Raw genomic sequence first — 24,225 nt, forward strand, 5'->3', positions numbered from 1 at the left:
TATGAAGAAAAAAAATATATTTATACGTTAAATGCAAAAATATATGCTCGTTCAGATATTCAAATGTTAATACTAAATGCTAAATCATATAAAGGCTGGATGGTGTAGCATAGTTTTTGTTATACAAACTCTTCTAGATAACCAATATCTTAATTTTGATTACACAATTGACCGGGTTTTCATTCATATTTTTGCAAAAAAAATAATTTTATTTTCGTCAGCTATGGTTGTTAAGAAGAATAAAAGTTGCGGCTGGTTTATGTGGTTTCCAAAAATTTCGTGTGTTATGATTTTATTTGTAAGGTTCAGTTTATATAAAAAGAATTTGTATCCTAAATATAGTTTGATTTCAATTACTAATTACAACAATGATTATTCTATTTATAGTCTGATTACAGGTACTAATAACAACAAAATTACAATTAGTTTGATTAAAATAACATTCTGCATTAAAAAGTTTAAGGGGATAACTTAGATGATGCTAACATCATCTCAGTTAGATGATGTTATCTAAGTTGGATGATGTTGCTCTCACAAACCAAAAAATTCATGGGAGGTTTTTTGTCATGTGTGAAAATTGATGTGAGTGGATATATGAGGGAACATCATCTAACTTAGATGATGTTAACATCATATATCATTTTCCCAAAGTTTTAAAAGTTGTATTCACCCCCCCCCCCTCCTTCCCTCAACAACTCTTTGAGACATCTTTTACCATCATGTTATCTCCTCGGGGACATATCATAATTCATATTAATTCAAATGTTATAACTTTTCTAACTGTTAGCTATATTTGTTATTACATAGACATTATGCAATAAATTATTGAGAATTTTTAAATTAGGTTAAAGTATAAATTGATGATGAAAAAAGCAAAAAGTGTAAATTAATTTAAACATGTGTTAATTTAATTGGTTTTGAGAAATTAAAAGTTGTGATTGGTTAATTGAAGTTAAGTTGCTTTTAAATATATTAAAATTATAATTATAGCATGGTACCGCGCGTTACAGCGGATACTATTGACAATGCTTTCGATGTCGTGATTATCAAAAATAGTATAAGTGAACAATTAATTAAGCGAGCTACCACAATGATACCGTAGCTTTTTCAATATCAGCCAACATTAACAAAAAAAATACATGTATTAACAATATAAGTGGTCATTCAATTGAAGTGAAAATAGTTTAATTAGGAATGCATTTGAATTGAAATAAAAGAATGACACACTTTCATACATTCGCATAGTTATATTTCAACATTTGATGAAAGATTATTATTTCTTTTATATAATAGTATAAATAATTAAAATATTTAAAGTTGCTAGCATGTGCTTTTTCTTATACGAGTAATTGTTTAAGGTAAAAATCCTACTTTTGAAGTACTGGTAGTTGGGTTTACGAGCTCGAGGCCATCCCTCATCATTCATATAGGAAAGGAATCTTATTCAAAGCTATATAGATTACAAGTTTATTTGTGTGTAAGCGGTCAAATGAATGAAAGTCTATCAACTTTTAACTTTTAAGTTATGAATACTATACATGGATATGGAGATGTGAAAAATTCTGTATGTTTTCCTCTTAGCAACTTTTTTAATCATTTAGTCTACTTTTTAATTATAATATATAGTCCACTTTTAATTATCATCAGCTATTGGTCATAAGCCAAGTGTCTGATCGTTGATTGAGTCGTCTTTATCGATATAGCGATCGTTTTAACGTTTTATGACATTTAATTCAAAAGATTTGTTATTGGATGCCCCTGGGTCATTTTCTAATTTTAATTAATTATCTCATTTTTATTTATTTATTTATTTATTTATTTTTAAAGGTGAATTTCGTTTGAGAACTTCGTGTCGCGATTCGATAACGGGAGGTCTAACATACGTTGTCTTAACCGGGTCCGCGTTAGAAGTAGAAATGCCTATTTCAAATACCCGATGGTGGAAATCCCCCTACTAACCCGCCCGAAGACACGACGATCAATAGGGGTAAACCCTGTCTCCTCAGACTTCAATCTGGGAATACTCAAGCCAAGCCTTCATAGATAGACTTCCTATGTACTTCCCAAGTCTTGAATCCATGACCTCTTGTTTGTAAGACAAGTGTTCAACCACTTAAGCTAACTAGTAAGTATAACTTTCATATATATATTGTTGCAGCAATGTAGCATTAATTGAAATTAATATAATACTTTTAATCTTAAATTATACGCATTGTGTATTGAATTTGCCCTTTCCTTTTATTAGCTCATTACATACATGTTAGTGGTTATTTTGTGTTGTTTAATTTTCTCCAATTAATTAACCAACAACAATGTCTTTTATTATGTTATGTAAATGAATTTTTACTTTTTTAACTTTTGTAAGTAGTACCTAAACATTAAAAAAAAACGATTATATATTTTTAAAAGATAACTTATATCAAACAAATTATAAACAAACACACAATATCACTCTTTGCAAACAAACGAACAACACATAACCATAAATACTTTTACTTTTGAAGCTCCTATGACATATATATACACAATTTTTCATTATAGACGAACAAAAATAAGGATTTGGTAGAGAAAAAAAAAAGATATAATTAGTTTATAAAATCATCAAAGTTCAACTATAAATATTTCTTATATACTCGTATATTATAAAAAATACTCAACCTAACGATATTAAAGAGTAAACAAAATGTCTTTTGCTAGAGATAATCACAAATCAATAAGATTGAATATCCTATCAAACCAAATAAAAAATAATATTTTATTTTAAGGTCTCAATTTTGTTGATTTTGTTTAATGTAATATTGAAATCGAGGGTAAATTCAAAGATCTATACATATAAGTGGACGAAAGTCATGGCTATAATATCTAGTTACAGGCAATTTTGGTATACTAAATTTCATTAAATACTAAAGCTACAAAAATATGAAAATTATCAGTTTATTAATTGGAGTTAAGCAATGCCCCAGAGACACCAAATAGCAAAGGGATAAAGGCATGAAAATGTACCTAATTATGGCAAAAAGGATATGTAATGTATCCTACTACTCGACTTGTTATCTAGTGTAACCAACTATGCTTTTTGGGTTATGCAATGTAAGCAACCGGTTAGTCATCAAGTTACCGGTTACCACTTTAATTTTTATTTCTTTTTTATTAAAAAATTCCCACCTGAAGCTTTATCTAGTGTTCTGGTGTTCGAAATCTGAAGCTTTATTGTGGAAGGTTTGGTGTGAAGGTGTGAACATTGATCGCCATGTCTGCAAGCTCCGATCTTGAAATAAAACAGACAGTTTACTCTGTCTTTTTCCGTTCCAAATATTGATGCCAGATGCTCCGCCATCTCTCTCCTCCTCCTGTTGCGGTGGCTACAATTTTAGGGTTAGGGTTTGTAAATTTGTAATTTTGTATGTACGTGTGATTTTGGGGGAAAGTGATTAAAACACCCAAACTCCATCCCCCTAAACAAGCAAAATACCATAGAACAAAACACCATTTTTTTTTCGGCGAATCACCATTTTTTCCGGCGAGTGTTGGATTTGAAAACTTTTGGTTAGGGTTTGTGAGGAATCAATTTTTGAGTCTGATAAGCCTCAAATTGTACATGTTTCCCTACACCGAATTGGACGTTTTGTACTGGTTTTATAGCCATTTATACTTGTTTTGTGGTACGTTATGGTATTTGCTAGTGGTTTCAGGCCTACAGCAGGTATATTGCCCCAAATGGTAGAAAATAGCTCAGAAGTGGTCCATATGCACTAACCGAAGAAGAACGAAGCTGAAACGGCAACTCCCTGCAAGACCTCGCGGCGCGAGGATGGTCCCTAGCGGCGCGAGTTATGGATTTTCAGGACAGAACTTTTCACTGAAGGAACTAGCGGCGCGATTAGGTCCTCTCGCGGCGCGAGCCAGGGTTTTCAGCCTAGTAGCGGTGCGAGGAGGGATAATAGCGACGCGAGTTTGGGGGTTTCGAAGTCAGAACTTTGGCCTGTAGGAGCTAGCGGCGCGACCCGAGTTCCTAGCGGCGCGAGTTCTATCTGACATCACCATTTTCTCTCTCCTGGGGTATAAATACCATCCACCACTCCACCCAAATCCTAGTCTTGGACATTTTCAGCTCACACTTATACTTCAGCCGTTTTTTAAGGTTTTCAAGAGTTTTTCACTACTCCAACATCATTTGAAGACTTGAAGATTAATTTTAGCTATTGTTACTCATTGTAGCTCGATTGTAACTTCGGTTTGGATTTGTTCTCTATATTGGGTACATTATGTCTTCCTTTCTACTTCAATCTTTAGCTTTTAACATTATGAGTAGCTAAATCCTTATACATCTATGAAGATGAAGTGAAACAATTAGTTATGGTTGCATAGTATTTTGAATTCAAGTTGGTTTTACTTAACATTTTGTCAAGATCTTAATGAAGTGATTTCATCCACTTTAATTTGTGTTTTTCAATAGTGGTACTAGTTGAATACAAGTATTATTTTAGTTGTTTGTCTATGAACAACTTTTGCTAGGTCATGGTATGATAGTAAAGAATATAAGTTTAATAGAAATTACTTTGTTAAGTGAATTTAACGGTTGTTGGTACCACGTTTCTTTCACAAAGATAAAATTGTTATTTAAGTAGTCAAACAAACTAGTTAGTTCAAGGAAGTGTAATAAGGATGGTGGTACCACTTGTTGCAAGGAATTGAATTGATTAGGTGATTGAGTCGATTTTACAACCGGAGTGCACGCCGGGTGTGTTTTAGTCTTGTCACGATTATTGTCACCAACATTATTGAATTGTTAGCTTAAACCATATGCAACCTAAACTTCTTGTGTAGCGGATTCGACATAGATGGCTTTTTAATTATTTGTTACAACTCAAACTATTTTCGCATACTCTCGATTGACACCGATTGAGTATTTAGTTTATTTTACTTGTCGATTCATTAGCTTTCTGAAACGCAAAGTGACAACTCGGTCACAAATCAAACTTTCTCTTGATTTACATTTTTACAACCTTAAGTACAACATTCAGTCCTTGTGTTCGATCCTGGTCTTACCAATTAACTATATTACATACGAACGGGTACACTGCCCGTAAGTGTGTGGTAGACAGTAAGCGGTAGATCTTGTTATAAATTATTAAACTCGATTTCACACATCAGAGTCGAATGGTGGTAGTTTCAAGTCTTAGTTCGATGAAACAACAAAGTTATCGCGATTGTAATTTTTTTCAGCGAATCACCATTTTTCCCGACGAGTGATGGATTCAAAAACTTTTGGTCAGGGTTTGTGCGGGATCAAATTTTGAGTCCATTGGTGGTAGTTTCAAGTCTTAATTCGAAGAAACAACAAAGTTATCACGATTTTAATTTTTCCGGCAAGTGTTGGACTAGCGAGGATGATGATGACGGAAACCGGATGGAGACCTATTGTAGCAGGTTGCTTGCGTTGAATAACCCAAAAAACGTAGTTTATTACACTGAATAGCAAGTCGAGTAGTAGGGTACATTACATAGCCTTTTTGTCATAGTTAGGTATATTCCCATACCTTTATCCCAATAGCAAATCCCTTAATTCAAATGTATAACGTGTGTAGATGCTAATTATGATAACAGTAGACTATAAATCTAATCTGGGCTTGCAAAAATATTGATATTTATATCACATGTTTTAATACATTTATTAATATTGTGTTTTATGTAGTTGTACATTATGTATAAATTGTTATATTTTATGGCAAATATTAAAGATGATGGTACGATTATCACTATCCGAGCTCTCAACGGTAAATCTTTTTTTTGTAAAATTAGTTTTGATTCAGATGTGTTGTAGACAATTATAACCAGCGATTTGTTGGACCTCCAACCTTCTTCTCAAGGAAAAATACCTTGAGATGAGAAACCAAAGACTTGAACTTGAAACCTTGGGAAAAACTCATCTCCGATGACCACATAGTGGATTTATAAAATACCATTGGCGTTGCATAAAAAGAGTTGGTTTCTCAGTAGTCAATCTAACCCAGAATTTGACTTAAACCACACTTTAAAATTAAACTATTAGATTTTGTAATATGTATTAAGTCAGTGGATTTCTTCATGTTGGTATGTGATATAGGCCTAAGCGTTGAAAATCAAACCCTTATGTATTTAGAAGCCCAAGACATGGTCAAAATAGGGCATTCACTAAAATAGTCATAACTTTTGCTACATAACTCCATTTTTAATGTACGACGAGGCGAAACAAGCGTTGGAAAGTGGAGCACCAAGTTGCAAACGCTAAAGGTGGTTTGGGCTAGTCTTCAAGCCCAAAAACGCCATTTTGTAGGAGTTATGGACCTTTTTATATGTTTTTTCGAGGTTTTTTGGATTTTCTCTTTATTATAATTTTCGGCCCACTAATGTTTTTAGGCTCATTCGAAATTTTGCTTGCTTATTTATATGAATGTAAACCCTGGGAAATTAGACTTCAAGAAATCAAAAATTCATTCCCCTGTACACATGTATGTGTTTTAGACTGAAATTTCCTAATTTTTGGTATTCTATTTGAATCAACGAATTTTAGAAAAATTGTTCATGGTATTTTTAAGAATCAACAGGTTCGATCATCTATCCAAAGTGTCCGTCTGTGTTAGTATGCAGATGATCAAGTGGGTTTGTAACCCATCCGTGATCTAAACTTATCGTGTTAAAAAAATTGTTGTATTGTGTTTATAATAGTTCATTATGGCTATTATGGTATACTTAAAATACTTCGTTATTAAGATATACCGAACAAAGTAATGAGGTGCCGAGTTAACCTAAACATTGCTTATTAAAAATCAAGGTATAATATTTTGGATTGGGATTCTCTAACGTTGATCCAACTGTATAAGTAAAGTTTGATCAACTTTAACCATTGGATTAAACCAATAGTCAACGTTTAAACATTAAATTTTAGTTTGACGAAGGAAACATATAGAAAGAGTACATATCATAATTTAATAATATCATAATTTGTTGAATCGATGTCGATCTCAATAATACTAAACAAATTGTAAATCACAAACCAACTACAAAAGTTAATATGTTATTCTACTTCTAAATGATGAACAAATTTCAATTGTTTGATAACAAGATTTAGTCAAATATAAACAAACTATTTAGCTAAACTATCCATAACCCTTATAAAATATATTGATCTCTTATATTTTAGGAAATTTAATACTTTTTTATACTTAAAATACTCTTATTTCTTAATCATATTTTCCCTATACATTTAATCTATACTTTTATACTATTTAATAAATAAAACAACCACTCTTTAAAAGTTATGGAGGAATTATCTAAAATACCATTAATGATTAAATTATAACATAAGTCATTTATTCAAAATATCTCCATTAACCTTTTACATCATTTACCTTTACATTAATTATCTACACCATTCGATGTCGCCTCCACCACCAATAGTCGCCCTCACCACCACACCGTTACCGCCACAACTATCATCACATTACGCGGGTAACATGTTATATAGAAAAATAAGGTTGAGAGGCTTAGATTATCCAACACCACATGTCATTTAAAAATGTCACTTGCTATGCTAAATAAGTAAGTAGCCGGAAATTAGTTTTTGTTACATTAGAAGGTAGAAAATACAAATAAACCAAAGTCATAGATAGCAAACCATAGTTAAATCAAACAATCCAACCCTAGTTCCCTAACACCCTCCATCTCATGACACGTATACCAATCCAACGGCTCAGATTTCCACCAAACCATTAACCCCTTGATCCCACCCATCTATATAACCACCCCAAATACCAACCCCAAAACCCTAACTTTTTTTCAACCCAAGATCAAAAAACCAAAAATAATGGCAAACCCAAAAGTTTTCTTTGACATGACCGTCGGCGGCGCACCTGCCGGCCGGATCGTGATGGAGCTGTACGCCGACACGACACCCAAAACCGTCGAGAACTTCCGTGCACTCTGCACCGGCGAAAAAGGGAAAGGGGCATCAGGAAAGCCACTTCACTTCAAAGGGTCATCTTTTCACCGTGTGATTCCTGGATTTATGTGTCAAGGGGGCGATTTCACCAGAGGTAATGGAACCGGTGGTGAATCTATTTATGGAGCTAAGTTTGCTGATGAGAACTTTGTTAAGAAACATACTGGGCCAGGTATTTTGTCTATGGCTAATGCTGGCCCAAATACTAATGGGTCACAGTTTTTTATCTGTACTGAGAAGACTGCTTGGTTGGATGGGAAACATGTTGTTTTTGGACAAGTTTGTGAAGGAATGGAAGTTGTGAGGGCTATTGAGAAAGTTGGATCTCAGAGTGGAAAGACTGCTAAGCCTGTTGTCATTGCTGATTGTGGTCAACTTTGATTTGGTTGACTTTTTGGGTCAATTGCAATTTCAATTTGTGTGGTTTTTCTCTTTCTTATTTCTATGTTTTTATGACTTATGAAGAATCTACTATGTTTGTGATGGTTTCATTGACTTGATTGTTGATGGGGTTGTCATTAAGTTATCTAATGGTTTGGTTTTTAAATAAAATTTAGGTTCTCACTTCTATCATCTATTTTGAGTGTTTGTGTTTATGTTTATGTTTTGTGTGTGATGATTTCGATATGGATGGATATATATTGTGTTAAACATCAGATTATATGTGGTTTGGATCTAGTTACAAATGGGATTTAAGTATTGTGACAATTGTTGGAATCTAGAGTAATTTTCTTAGATTTTCTCTTATATATCATGGTTGGTGTTATAGGAATCGGAAAATCTAAGACTATTGGTTGTTTATGCGTGGATCACTGGTGGATTTAGAAATTTGTCAAGTATGTAATATTTTTTTTACATGTGTACATTCTCTTTGTATTTGTTCTATTTGTTTATTGAACAAACGCCATTTTAGGTAAGTTCGTCCTAGCTATAGATTTGCAACAACCCGTAAATTGAATGCAAGTCTCCTAATCCAGATTGGAACTGGACCAGTCCGAGCATATTCGCTCTGTTTTTGGTATTACTTGTTTCAACATTTTGGTCATTGGTTTTGCCCTTTAAATATGAACTCCAAAAGAACAAGTCTTTTCGGGTTATCTTGCATGTCCACTGGTAACCGTCCTCGGGTTTCTTTGATCCAAGGTTGTAAATATCGCTTTTCGGTATCGTCTCGGTCGACCACAAATAAGCGATATATCGGGGATTTATTGACCGAGAGTACCGAGATTTACAACACTGCTTTGATCTCATCTTTATGTGGAGCCATTTACTCTTATGTTAACAAACGATTAAGGATTTGTGCTGCTGCAAAGGTATTCTACTATATAGCACTCTTTTGTTAACTAAAGATGAGATTTTTGTGCTACTGTGTATCAGGAAAGTATAGCTTTTTTGTTTCAATGCATGTTAACATCTCTCTGAAAATAATGTAAAGTAGTTACAGATTTTGCATTAATATATAAACATCAGAATTGTTTGGATGCAAAATACCACAAATTAAGAAACATCAGCCAATACCGGCCACTTCATTACACTCGAGCTGGCCCTTTCGTGTACAAAGTCCTATTGTCCTCTTAGGTTGAACTACTAATGCCTCTAGATAGAGATATCACAATGCCATAGGATTGGATGTGAACTAGTTATGGAGTATCTTACAAAAGCATAAGCATGTAACAAATAAAGTAGAAGTTACCGTGTTAAACCCTTTTAGATATTGGTTGTCAACTCCTCATCTGAATCTGGTGAACAGACCCCAATTCCCCAATGTTCATTAAACATGCCATGAGAATCAATCAAGGCTGGACCATGGGCATTATAACATAAAATTATTTTGTGGTGTCAAGTTAGTGTATGTTGTAACTTATTAGGTTTATGGAAAATGCTTACTACAAGCCTGTTCGTAGAGTGTAAAAACATTATACCTTTCATGTAAAAAGGCTCATCTTTGAATTTTATGACAAGAATACAATTAATTTATGCACGTTAGTTTATCCCTTTGTGTTAAACATCAGGTTTTTGGATCAGAATTATATCTGTTTTGTCTTGTGGTGTTGGAATCTTGAGGTACTAGTATTGTTCTGTTTATTTGGTGTATGCTATCTTGTTTTGGCACTATTTGATACTGTAGAGTTAATTGTTTGGGTGCATGATCACTTGTTTAGCTATTTAGTGTAAAACTAGTGATTATTTGTGATTATATGTGGTGTATGGTTTAGCAAACCCCCCAAAAACCAAACATCCAAAACACTGGTTTCCTTGTTCGCCTGACCCAAGTTAGTTCCAGTCGTCGGTTCGGTCTGGGTCTTTACCTGATCTCATTCCTATGTGGAGCCATTTACTCTATTGTTAACTTACAATCAGGGTTTGGATCTTCTAGTTACAAAGGGAAAAGTATAGTGTGACAATGGTTGGATCTTGAGGTAATAATATTGTTCTGTTTATTTGGATGGCTATTTTGTTTGTGGTACTATTTTATTGTCCTAGTTGATACTCTGCAGACTTAATTATTTAGGTATCTAATCACTTGTTACATGTTCTTTGGTGTTTAGCTATTTAGAGTAATTTTAATAGATTTTCTCTTGTATATCATGGTTGGTGTAATAGGAATCGGAAAATGTAAAACTTTTGGTTGTATGTGGTTCCAGGGTTCAATGTCGGATCTAGAAATCGTATTGGAGTTTGTAAATTGTAATATCCTTTTTAATACGTGTACAGAATCTGAATTCTTTGTATTACACTATTTTATAACAAATCTAACAATTAAAACTCATATATTCGTTCGGTTTTTTGTCTTAGGTTTTCAACATTTTAGGATATGAATTCCAGAAGAACCAAGTTTTTTCAACATAACAATTTCAGAACAACATGGCCTTCCAGTCTTGCGTGTCTGCCCGGCCCAACTTAGGTCTAGTCCTCGGGTTTCTTATTTTGGCCTTCCTGTTTGACCGATTCGGTCTGGGTCCGATCTATCTCCTATGTGGAGCCATTTACCCTTCTGTTAACAAACGATAAAGGATTTGTGCTGCTGCAACGGTATTCTACTGTATAGCTTTTTTTGTTTCAATGTATGCTAACAAAAGTAGAAGTTACATCGGTAAACCCTTCAAGACAATGGTTGTTAAACTCCTCATTTTAATCTGGTGAACAGACCTTAGTTCCCCACTGTTAGAAGGTACCAAGTGGAAGGGATTCATTCATCAAAGACTAGTCTCTGTCAGCGCCATATCAGTAAAAAACACTTCAAGGACAAATCCCTCAAAATGCACCGAATGGATTTATCCACCAAAGACTAGTCTTGGACCCATCAATTATTTAATTCTACCCATTTATCTAAACTTTACACTTTTAACCCTCTAAAATTATAACAAACTAAAACATATACAAATAAAAAACACTTCATTAAAAATAAAAACATTACACAATTTATTTAAAAAAACACACCAAAAAAAAAAAAAAAACATTACAATACTTCAAATAAAGAAAACACACATTAAAATAAAAATATTAACAAGAGTTTATTATAAAAAACACACATTAAGCCGGGATGCGCCATATATGCTTCGTAAGATCACGACGAAGAGCGTGATGCACAGTGCGATCTCGAAGCTCCTTGCCGGTAAGTTGGTGAAGTGCAATCCTTTCCTCGAACATACGTTCCCGTAAGACGATTGGATCAATGTCGTCTCCATCCTCGAGTTATGGCATACCCTGCGTCTTCAACCTTCATGTTATGCAATATAACACAGGCGTACATTGTTCGAGTGATCCGATTCACGCTTTTTGATCTTGCTAGTTGGGTTAGAATGTGCCATGAGTTTTGAAGCCCTCCAAAGGCACGCTCGACATCCTTCCGGGCACTTTCTTGAAACTTTTTAAATTTCTTCCGCTTCTCATCTTGAGGGCATGAATACGACTTTACAAAAGTCGACCATTCGGGATAAATGCTGTCTGCGAGATAGTAACCCTTTTTATAGTGGGTGCCATTAACAGTGAACGAGTTATCAGGTGCACGATCTTCAATGATTTCCCTAAATAAAGGCTACTGGTTCAGAACATTTATATCGTTGTTCGAACCAGCTGTGCCAAAAAAAGCATGCCAGATCCATCTATCGTATGAAGCTACTGCTTCAATCATGATGGTTAGATGACCGTGATCACCACGCGTAAACTGACCTTGCCATGCCTTGGGACAGTTCTTCCAAGGCCAGTGCATGCAATCAATGCTTCCAAGCATGCCTGGGAAGCCATGAAGCTCTTCATGTCGAGCGTACAAGCGTTGTATGTCCTCCGGTGTTGGTCTACGCAAGTATTCATCCCTGTAAAGTTCGAACGCACACTTACAATAATAGTCTAGATAACACCTTGTTGTTTCTTCACCCATCTGTAGATACTCGTCAAGCGAGTCGGGATTGTAGCCATACGCCAATTGACTTATGGCGCATACACACTTTTGGATGGTGCTGAAACCAGGCTTTCCTCGGGTATCAAGCTGCTTGTCTTGCATTCTTTTAAAATGCAAAGGCACAGGACCTGGATTGCGAGATGGGTATGCTATTATGTCGTTCACAATGCGCATGAACATAGGTCTAGACATTCGGAATCGTCGCTTAAAGCTCTTCAACGAATACTCTGGGTTTTCGTTAAAGTAAGCTGTCATTAGTCGCTCGTCAGCACTATATCGATCTCTTTCGACGACCATACGGGGTATGTATGGTCTTGATGATTCACCTTGTTCAAGCAAATCAACACATTCGGCCATGATGCCAAAAAGCTCTTCATCATCGTCTCCAGTAGGAAACAAATCGGGTCTCGTGTACGTTGATAAACTTGAATGAAACTGGTTGTTCATGATGATTTATGTATACGAAAGTGTATTTTGGTATAATATAGCTGAATATATGCAAGAGTGGTGTCAAATGGTGGTTCACTTGAAATGTATATATAGCCATTTTGAAAAACTAGCTGTTAAGGATTAAAGTTGTCACTTTTTTGAACCTGTTTTGAACTATATAGGTGTTTAGGGGCTAAACTTGCCAAATGGTAAAACTTATTTTTGTCTCCTTCCCTTTTGAATTCATACCGTTGCATTCAAAAAAAAAAACAGACTAGTCCATGCAGGAACGAACGAAGCGGACGAGTCCCACCCAACGATGGGGACTCATCCCTGTAAGTTGAACGAGGCTAAGGACGAACCATTGGCTACCCTCTTAATACAACAGGAGTTATAAGAATTAATCAAGGCTGGGCAGTGGGCATTAAAACAAATGATGATTTTGTGGTGTCAACGGTCAAGTTAGTGTAAGTTGGAACTTTATAGGTTTATTATATCCACCTCTTACCACCAACACAAGTAGTAAAAAGTAAAGTAAATAACAAGTTTCGCTACGATAGAATACTATTGCAGTATCAGTTTTTCTATTGATTAATTCCATAATTTAGATGTTTCTTATGTTTTAAGCCGAATCAATTATTCTTGTCTTTCAAAAAAAATCCTTTAGTTCATGCTTAAGGAATAAAAAAAGGTCAATTATATTGAAAAATGATCTTAACTTATCTAAGTTAACTGCTTGAGTTTGTGATGATTCATGATTTATAGAATACATATTTTTGTGACAAGTAAGATAGATTATTTTTAAAAAATGTGACTTTCGTTTACTGTTTCCAAGATTGTCAAATACCTTTGTCATAGTCATAGACAAACATAAAGTCTAACTTGATTTTCTTTTGTTTATTGATCCTGTCTTGATCTTGATTAAAAGTTAAAATAGATTATTTTGTGGTGTCAAAACACTCAAACTTAGTGTAAGTTTTAGGTTTGTATCCACCATTTACCACCAACATAAGCAGTATAAACATAGTTGTCTCTGACTGAGTGACTAATACACTAAGATAGTCAAATTCGACAAGCTGCCCAAAAGTCCATTGATCAGATTCGACAAGCTACCCGAAAGCCCATTGATTATTAATCCATAGGAGCAAATGTGGTTTAGACACCACAACTCCACAAGTCCACAATGTATCTTGTCCTAAACTCCTAATAATCCCTTTTGAATTTGAATATATAGCATTTGACAAGTGGTTCCGCCATTTCCAAATTATAATTATTATCAAGAGTTTTTAGCCAAAATGCCAAAATGGTATGTAAACAATAGATTACAAGGAAAACATATCTACTAAATTTGTTTATTTTAAAAAGTATCTACCAAAATAGTGTGTTTTTAGAAAAATATTTACAAAACAAGTGTTTTTGACAAATTATCAGGCATAATTTTATTTCGTCTGATTAAGCAAACTAAAAATGTGATGATTATTACTAGAATGGTCCTAACATCGACATATAATATATTTTGTCAGTAAATAAGGTTGATGGCCTATTGGCAAGTAATCAACTAATCACCAATCATTAGAATGGTCCTAACATTCGATATAATCTATTTTGTGGGTAAAGTCAGATATAACCGGAATAAGAGATATCGCCAATGGATTGATGGTCTATTCTTAAAGTATTTTACTTTGGATAATTCACACGGGTTTCAAATAACTAATTTTGAACAAAACTAAAAGATCGATCTTAAGAGCTACAAATTATTTTTCAAGTTCAGCTAATGGTCCTTACGATTCATTTTAGCATATTGTATTATTGTATATATATACTGGTAGATAGATAATTATACATAGTTACGTACTGCCTCTGAAAGACTACGTCAAATACAATGGTAGAAGAGAATATATATACGTATATATGGACAAAATTTAGGACAAAGTCCACGCAAATTCTTGCAAATAAATACAACATTCTCCGAATTGTCTCAATAGTATGCAGGCACAACATCAATATCAATAAATAGCTTAGCCCACTCCAATTCTCTTACAACTTAATTTTTATCAGAAAGCAGAAAGCACTTGGATAACAGAAAAAATGAAGTCAACTGCCATGGCTACTGACCACCACTTGGATAACAGAAAGCAAGCTTCTGACACATTTCCCGTCTTTAACACGGTCTGCTTTACGTTCTTCTTCTCGGTGGTTAGCTACCTTTTCTACACGTTTCGCCAAAAGATCCAGACGGCCACTCCTCTTCACCTCACGCTATGGGAGATGGCGGCCCTCGTGTGCTTTGTTGCTTCCTTTATCTACTTTCTTGGCTTCTTTGGCTTGAATTTCCTACACTACTCCATTCCATTTCCTGAAGACGACGAAGAAGAAGAAGAAGAAGAACATAAAGAACTCGAAATAGACGCTATTAATAACATCAAGGAGATCGCCCACTCTAATACCGTCAACCATGGACTAGCAGGTTAATTTGGTTATCCTTGTATTACATACTAAAGATACATAGGTGTACATCTATATAAAACTCAGTAATTAATAAAACTAGCAAAGATATAAACAGTTTTGGTTTGCTAACTTAGAATTAGTCAGAACCAATTCGATGTAATTAGTAAATGACAACAGTTTTGGTTTGCTAACTTAGAATTAGTAAATGTTTACGGCATTCAATAATATTTATGTCACTATTTGAATATTGTTTATGTTTAAGTCATCATATCCCTCAAATATTTGTAGAATTTGAGAAAAGTGTAAAATTAGCATACAAGTTTTACCACTTAAGTAAAACTTTTAGTAGTTAATTTGCAAATTGATGTGGACATGAATAATACAGAATATACTTCAGTTCTGGGTATCGACGACTGTAACAAGATAACTGAAGACGACGAGGCAGTGATTCAAGAAGTGGTAGCCGGAAAAACACCTTCATACGCATTGGAATCAAAGCTCGGAGACTGCAAACGCGCAACATTTATCAGGAGAAAGGCGTTGGAGAGGACAACAGGCAAGTCTCTTGAAGGTTTGCCATTAGATGGTTTCAACTACGAGTCAATATTGGGGCAGTGTTGCGAAATGCCAGTGGGTTATGTTCAAATCCCTGTGGGTATTGCCGGACCATTGATGCTTGATGGGATGGAATTCTGCGTGCCAATGGCGACCACTGAAGGTTGTCTTGTAGCTAGTACTAATAGGGGTTGTAAAGCCATCAATGCTTCCGGTGGCGCCTTTAGTGTCTTACTTAAAGATGGAATGACTAGAGCTCCAGTAGTGAGATTTGCCTCCGTGAAGAGGGCGGCAGAGTTGAAGTTTTTCTTAGAGGAACCACTTCATTTCCATACTTTGGCTAGTATGTTCAACAGGTAACTAGAACTGTTGTTTTTTTTTTTTCTCCTTTTCTTTTTTTACAGATCAACTTTGGAAGATCCCTATCCACTAATCTCACAGACGTTATTTTAACTGTATGGAAAATAATACTAAGCAATTTCATTAAAAGCTTTTAATAGATAGAATATATAGTACCTTAAACGGAGTAATATAACTAATCATCCCTTATAGATGGAACTGTCTCACATGTGACATATAATTGATCCTTTTTGTCAATGATCAAGAGCTTAAAATCACCACTTTATAAGGCTAATTAATATATAGATATAATTTTATGTATGGCTCTCTATAAACTAATATTGCCATTCATGTACAATCACAAACAATCAACAGAGAAACTTGTAAATACTTAACGACCTAATCCATATTTGATATGTACATTGACAGATCAAGTCGATTTGGAAAGCTTCAAAGCATTCGATGTGCAATAGCTGGAAAGAATCTATACATAAGATTCACCTGTAGCACAGGAGATGCTATGGGGATGAACATGGTTTCCAAAGGAGTTCAAAATGTTTTGGATTACCTCAAAGTCGACTTCCCAGACATGGACATCATTGGCATCTCAGGTAACTACTGTTCTGACAAGAAACCTGCGGCTATCAACTGGATTGAAGGCCGAGGAAAATCAGTCGTGTGTGAAGCAATCATAAAGGAAGAGGTAGTGAAAAAAGTGTTAAAAACCGACGTGGCTTCATTGGTTGAACTTAACATGTTAAAGAACCTCACTGGATCTGCTATGGCTGGAGCATTAGGCGGGTTCAATGCACATGCTAGTAACATTGTGTCCGCGGTGTTTTTAGCAACAGGACAAGATCCGGCACAGAATGTTGAAAGCTCACATTGTATAACCATGATGGAGGCGGTGAATGGTGGCAAAGATCTTCATGTTTCAGTGACTATGCCATCGATTGAAGTGGGAACGGTGGGTGGTGGGACTCAGTTGGCTTCGCAATCTGCGTGCTTGAATTTGCTTGGTGTGAAAGGTGCAAATAGAGAGTCACCTGGATCCAATGCAAAGCAGTTGGCAAAGGTGGTTGCTGGATCAGTTTTAGCTGGAGAACTATCTCTAATGTCAGCAATTGCTGCGGGCCAACTTGTCAAGAGTCATATGAAGTATAATAGATCGAACAAAGACTTTTCCCTAAAAGCATAGATCTTCGAGACCATGAGTTGTTACAATTGAAGTAACAGGGCTCTGTATAGTATATATGTTGCACTTGTACATATATAATACTCTAAAAGTTTATTTTGCAAATAGTTATTTCTTACTTTCTGCCACTCATTTGTCACTATAGCAATATCGAGTCTTGAATTGATTTATAGAATTTCTCGATTAATCTGGTTAGATTAAACCTTTACATCTTTATAGTATGTTGATATCTATATCGATAGAGAAAAAAAAACTATAGAGATATAAGAAATGATTATATCAGACATTTTTTTTCAAACCGCTGATTATATCAGACATCTCACTAGTTGCTAATTGCTATTTATAGTAACTGTTACTAGATAACCGCCAATAACTACAGTCTGATCATCAGTTGCATTATAAGCCCAATATTTCCCAACATAGCCATCAGCAATAAACCTCCAAACAATGGGGCAATGTAGAATGCCTTAATCCAATTTGATAGATTTCTTGAGGTTGTAGCACTATGTTGATTGAGTTCAAACTTGAAAAACAGCAACAAATCAGCACTCATCCCAAAAAATGCTAGCTTTTCAAAGCATGTTTAAGGTACATGTGACGCACATGGCATTGACTCATGGCGTCCAACTCTTTTCATTTGATGTCTTTCAGGTACATGTGCCCTGAAACTGCACAAGGTATGTTCGTTAATTTCACAGAACTATACTACATGAATGGAAAAAAGTACTCTTGCTGCAGCACAGATTGGCCAGGCTTTCAGAAACGAGGTAATGCGGTTTCTCGAAAACTTGAGGTTACTATTATACAGTATGTTTCTAGCTTGATTTTTGCATCTTTTTAAATTTGCTAATGCTATTTTATCACATTCCTATAATTTGCAAATCAAAGATATTATTATTGGTCTCACATCCACTGCTATACCGGAGGCAGTAAATTGATAGGTCAAAATGGGTAGTTTTGGGTTCTAGAAATTGACGCATATATGTTTCTCACCTTTTAAGATATCTCCCAGACAAGGTCTCGTTAAGAGTCTGTGAATTCACACTTGCAGAGATAGAGCATGTTGTCGATCCTGATATCAATTGACATGTCTGCAAAACGAATTTGTCTCGGCGAAGCGGATTTCATTAAATCATTAAATATCAATCCACTTATTAACATATGTTATTTTTGTTATTAAACATTGCATTTTTCTTTTTCTTTTTAGGGAAATGTCAATAAGTCAACACCTGCAGACTTCATAGGGTGAGTATATCTACTTTTGACACACGCACCACACATCAGGTATAAATGAAAAACATTTAAGGTTTAAGGTTTAGACAGCATCGCTCAAATGAATGGACACATTACACTACAGATTGTGGCATGCTGAAATCCAGTCGTCTTATGATTGGATTGAGTTTGTCGGGATTACTGATAAATCTGCATATGATTTGCATGCAGACTCGGTAAGCTATCAGCACCCAAACTTTTTTGACTTGATGTAGCGTATTTGTGTGCCTGAAAGTTATTTGACATGTTAAGCTATTCGTGTAATATTATGCGTTCTAGTTACATATTTTTCGTAGGATGAAAGTGCTAATCGTGTATCTGTAGGTAGTATGATGGAGCTCGCAATTGCATTCAAGGGCAACCGTACAAAAGTCGTTGAAGCACTCGAGGTAGAGCAATTCTTTTCACACCACAATTTTCAGAATTTATGTCAACTTTGTTAAGAAATGTGGCTCTGGAGCAATTCTTTCCTTCATCTGTGCTTCCCGTGTCCTATTCAAGTTGCAACTTCTAGGTTGTCACGATGTTTGGTATAAATATATTTGATTATTTAACTTTTTAGTCCCCTTTAACCATTAGGGCATCAGGCACGATTCAAACTTTATGAATCAACAATCATTTTTGATAACCCTTGGTGTCCTAGCAGTAACTAAATACATTTACACACACACACAAAAAAATTATTGCATATGTATGAAATCTACTCACGGCATTAATTTAAAGGGATCACCACTCAGATACATCTAAAGTATGGGATGCAAATCAGGTAAGGTTGGCAGCTTGGTAACGGGTCAAAACATGTAATGTTTTGTGCAGATTGAAATGGGCTATGTAGGGTTCCCGAAACACTTGTCCATATGAGTGCGTCAAAGATGATGAAAGAAACTATATGGTTTCAGTATTATTCTAATACTTCAAAAGTGAACTAGGTGTTGGTGTGTTATGCATTACAGAGTTCTGACCTTTTTGAACCATTTCTTTTATGCAGATTTTTAATTTGACCTATTATATTATATAAACATACCATGAATGACACATTCATAAGTAGAGGTGACAGAATTGTCCATTCTACCTATTCGATATTAAGCTTCGAGTAGTACCTCAGATTGAACCATGGAAGCATTTACTGCAGTGGCAACAACTCAACAAGCTCACCTTGTAAAGTTTCATCTTGCATAATCATCATAATAGTACAAAATAAATAAAAAGGTTACATCATCTTTAGTCACTACTACTATTTTTATCTAAATTAATATAAAACTTGAAAGCAGACTCAGAATCTTGTAGGATCTTCAATTCACATGTATAGTCATTAAAGGAGGAATCTGTGATGGTTGTTTCACTTGTCATGGGAATGACTTAAGACCCACACCAACTAACCCTATATCCATCATAAAGTGAGTCGATTTCTATCTGAATGGCAGTAGGCATTGGATTCCACCATAAAGTGTTTCTTAGTAACCGTAATGAAATATATATTATACATGTATTTTTATGTTTATCATTAACAGTCTCCTCCCAATACATGTAATCTTGAGAATCTCGAATACTCATTGAATCACCTGTTAACTTCTCATGCTTCATAGTAACAGTTATCTTTGGAAAATCAAAGTAATTGTTGTAACAATCAAGAACTGTGCAGAATAAGAATCCAGAAGAGTGATTATACCAATTATCTGGAACTTGCATTCTATAGCTTCCCCCTTTTACCACACAAGGTTCAAACCCCCTCGGAATCTCTAACCCTTTTAGTTGAAAGATCATACACCCACTTTTAACTGCATTTCCCTAATAAAATTAACACAAATTCTGCTTAATATAAATATTATTAGTGGTATAACTATATACATAGGCTTGAGAACTCCAAAACATATACTGAGTAAGAACCACAAATAAAATATATATCTGAAGCATGGATTCTAGTAATCTCTCCCCACCAGTCATATTCTTTTTCCATCCCCTTATTGATACGTCACAAAACCATTTACATCTTCTATGAGCATCACCTTTGATGATTTCAAGTGACTCACACCAGTCTGCTTTGAGAATAGCTAGACTTGATGGGAGCTCGGGCAATTTAACAAGATTCCCACAGCAACTTAAGTTGAGGAGTTCGAGGTGAGTAAGTCGCGAGAGGCTGAAATCTAATCGTGTAAAATAATTACCATATAGATCCATCTCTCGTAAGTTGGATAACTCACCAATCTCATGGGGTATATCTCCATCTTCCAATCCACCCCAATGTAGATCCAACTTTGTTAAGAAATGTGGCTCCGAAGAACGAATAAACTGTTTAATGCTACTACTATCCAACTTTAAACCAAGCCCATCTAGATTTTCATGGAATAGATCTTTAGGAAACTTCTCAAAATGTTTGCAACCTTTTAATTCAAAATTCTTTAGACCTTTTAAGGAAAGAAAGTTGCCGTCTATGCTCTTTAACTTAGAACAATCTTCTAAACTCAGCAAACTAAGGTTGGTACAACATTCTCCAATTGTTGAGGGTAGGATTTCTATGCCAACCTTTGTCAAAGATAATGTTACCAAGCTATCCATGTTTGATTTAATCTTTGGAAACTCAGTAAGTGCTTTGCATTCTGAAATTCTAAGAGTCTTCAGTTTCTGCATCTTAACAATGGTCGGAAACCTTCTAAGCTTGTTACAATAACTTACAGATAGGTTAACAAGATTTGCATGATTTCCAAGTGATTCATGAATCTCTTTTAAACTTTCACATCCCTCGAGTACCAACTTCTGAAGACATTCGAGTCCTCCAATATCAGGTGTCCTGACTAGTGCTTCCATGTAAAAGAGTTCCATCTCTTTCAAACATAGTAGATACTGATGCATACACAAGCCAAATTTTTAAGTCAATAGTAGTGTTAATTATATGATAAGAATGGCTATAAGCAGATGGAGATAATGATTATGCCAAATAGGTTTTTTCCATGTTTGATTTGTGGTCCCTCTAATTATTATGTAAACGGAAACCTAATAGAGTGTAGAAGTAGAACTTTGTAGTCTATTGTTATGTAAATTGAATTTATTAACATATCTACAAATCACTCAAGGTGTAAATTTGTCTCAGGATCATGCACTACTTTTTATGTTAAAAACAAGAGCAACTGAAGTACCTTATAACCTTTCCAAAGCTCTTTTTGCATGCTTCTTTTCATTTTTAAAACAACAAGCTTTGTTGGTTGAAAACTTTCTGGGAATAGACTTGCAGGATAATGAGACCAGCTTAAATACCTCAACTCATTTGAAAGAAAACTGGGCCCTTCATCAAACGAAGTAGTAATCACTTTGAGGAATCTTAGTTTCTTCATGTTCGAAACAAGCCTAATGAAGTTGAATGAACAACCATCAGCATAACATTGTATGGCTTCAACCTTATTGTTTTCCTGCAATAAAGGGAAATTAAAGATGGGTTTGAAGTATCTTATCGATATGTGTGTGTATCATTGAGTCTACATGTTGAGGAGCTAGTATATATAATATTTACCATTGTTGCATTTCTGAAACACATATCTTTGATATCTTCTTCTCGCCAAACCCTGCTATGTTCTTCAGGATTGTAAGGATGTTCCCCTCTAACAATGTAGTGTGCCATTTCTTGAACCAGATCATGCATATCAAAAAGGTCATCGTTTGAGTCAGTTAAGAGAGACTTTTGTATCAACACCTTTACCCCTGTATAAGGGTGAAAACCACAAGCATCAAGTATCTCCATTGCTTCATATTTGCCCTTCCTCCTATGGAAACATGCAATATCCAAGAATATCTCTTTTTCCATCTCTTTAAGTCCATCATAGCTAATTTTGAGCTTTTCCACAATATCCATTTCTGGATGTAATCGTAGTCTATCCAATGTATCAAGCCACTCATCCTTGTCTTTTTCATACAAAAAAGAACCCAAAACAATCAGGGCTAAGGGAAGCCCAGCGGCATAAGTAACAACTTCTTGTGAAAGCACCTCATAATCTGGTACAAGGTTATTCTTGTTATATGCATGCCTATTAAAAAGCCAAATAGCTTCATCATGTGACAATAAACTGATCGGAGAGACCTCATCTACTCTATGAGTTATTAGCAAATGTTGATCCCTAGTTGTAATTATTATGCGGCTTCCACCACCAAACCATTGATGACATCCGGCTAATGCCCTGAGCTGTTCAAGATGATTGACATCATCAAGGACAATCAGTACTTTTCTACGATGTAACATTTGTTTAATCTTGTTTTTTCCTAATTCAATACTCTCAACTTGCATCTTATTGTTAAAAACTGTTGAGAGAATTTTTTCTTGCAGGCTTTTTAAACCATGTTGTTTGGTTTCTTCCCGTATATTTCCAAGTAAGCAACAACCATCAAAGTTGGGAGAAAATTACTTGTAAAGAGAAGTAGCAAGAGTGGTCTTACCACTACCTCCAAGACCCCATATCCCAACCATTCGCACACCACCTGATCCAATACTTAAATGGGATCTCAACTGTTGCAATTGAGTACCCATTCCAACGAGATTTTCATCTTCAACTGCTGAATCCAAAGATGACAATCTATCTAAAATGGAACTAACAATCTCTTGGATACAACTTGCTTCATGCCTGCACATTGCAAATACTTTTTAACATTCATGATAATATGATGAATGATTTACACAAACACAATGAAGAAAAGATTACCCATTGGCGACCTGCTTGGTTTCCAATCCAGCAATATTAATTGCATCAACAAGTGCTTTTTTCCATGATTCAACTATGTTATTGTTGTTTTCTGACAACTCGTGTTTGGAAAACGTTTTGTTGAAGACATACAGAATATCAAGAATGTCAACTAATCTTTAACCTAATTACAGAATAAACCCTGCACTTGTGTCTTTTCCAATATTTGTGCATACGGCCCCTCAACTTCATTCCACTCGGTGTATCTGAATCTACTGTTACACTAGAGATAATAAGCAACGGATGTGGAATTGTGGATCAAGAATAAAATTTAGCATTCATTTTAACGCCTTTTTTTTTAACGGCATTAAGATTTTATTATATTAAAGATAAAAATGCTAGTAAGAAACTAGCCGATACAATAAGAAACACGATGTCCGGTCTTGAGCTAAGAGCTCAAAAGTCAGACACTAACATGACTATTAAAGAGACATACACGTAAAATAACGATAACTACTAGATTAAAAAGGATACTGATTAAACATAAAAGGAATGACCTCATGTGGATTAATCTAAACACTCATTGCACTAGGCCACAAATGCAAGTGGCTTAATTGTCGTCCGCTTTGTTCAGAAGCTCGTCTATGTGAATATCCACATTTTAACGCCTTTTCTTAATCTTATTCTTGAACATATCTAACATATTTATTTTAGAACACATAAATCTATTAGAATTTGCATCAATCTCTTTAGATGAGATTAAAAAGATCTATGCATGTACAGATATAAATGGTGAATAGTATATCATGTGTGAGACCTCATATCAATTTACCAATAAGTTTTGATACTCATTGATATTAGTTAATATGGGGTCATCAAGAGTTTCTATAAGTAATACTAACATTAAGATCTAAAGAAACATTAATAGGCTTGCTAGCAT

General features: G+C 34.9%; 3 protein-coding genes and 1 pseudogene across 3 annotated transcripts; 2 read left to right on the forward strand and 2 right to left on the reverse strand.

Moving 5' to 3' along the window:
- The first annotated feature begins 7,796 nt into the window (after window positions 1-7,796).
- On the forward strand, window positions 7,797-8,556 carry LOC122595648 (peptidyl-prolyl cis-trans isomerase). The gene has a single exon (XM_043768061.1). It carries the CDS (start codon window positions 7,847-7,849, stop codon window positions 8,360-8,362), a length of 516 nt encoding a protein of 171 aa, XP_043623996.1. The 5' UTR covers window positions 7,797-7,846; the 3' UTR covers window positions 8,363-8,556.
- Window positions 8,557-11,654: 3,098 nt separating this feature from the next.
- On the reverse strand, window positions 11,655-12,830 carry LOC122596881. The gene is made up of 2 exons (XM_043769526.1): window positions 12,079-12,830; window positions 11,655-12,009 (listed from the first exon to the last, which is right to left on the reverse strand). Exons 1-2 carry the CDS (start codon window positions 12,828-12,830, stop codon window positions 11,655-11,657), a joined length of 1,107 nt encoding a protein of 368 aa, XP_043625461.1.
- Window positions 12,831-14,900: 2,070 nt separating this feature from the next.
- On the forward strand, window positions 14,901-17,388 carry LOC122596882 (3-hydroxy-3-methylglutaryl-coenzyme A reductase 3-like). The gene is made up of 3 exons (XM_043769527.1): window positions 14,901-15,279; window positions 15,646-16,171; window positions 16,584-17,388. The coding sequence occupies exons 1-3, from the start codon at window positions 14,901-14,903 to the stop codon at window positions 17,350-17,352; spliced, it is 1,674 nt and encodes a 557-aa protein (XP_043625462.1). The 3' UTR covers window positions 17,353-17,388.
- A 2,389-nt stretch (window positions 17,389-19,777) lies between these two features.
- On the reverse strand, window positions 19,778-23,537 carry LOC122596883 (annotated as a pseudogene).
- Between the last annotated feature and the right edge of the window lie 688 nt (window positions 23,538-24,225).

The sequence above is a fragment of the Erigeron canadensis genome, chromosome 4 (assembly GCF_010389155.1).
Source record: "Erigeron canadensis isolate Cc75 chromosome 4, C_canadensis_v1, whole genome shotgun sequence".
Taxonomy (NCBI): domain Eukaryota; kingdom Viridiplantae; phylum Streptophyta; class Magnoliopsida; order Asterales; family Asteraceae; genus Erigeron; species Erigeron canadensis.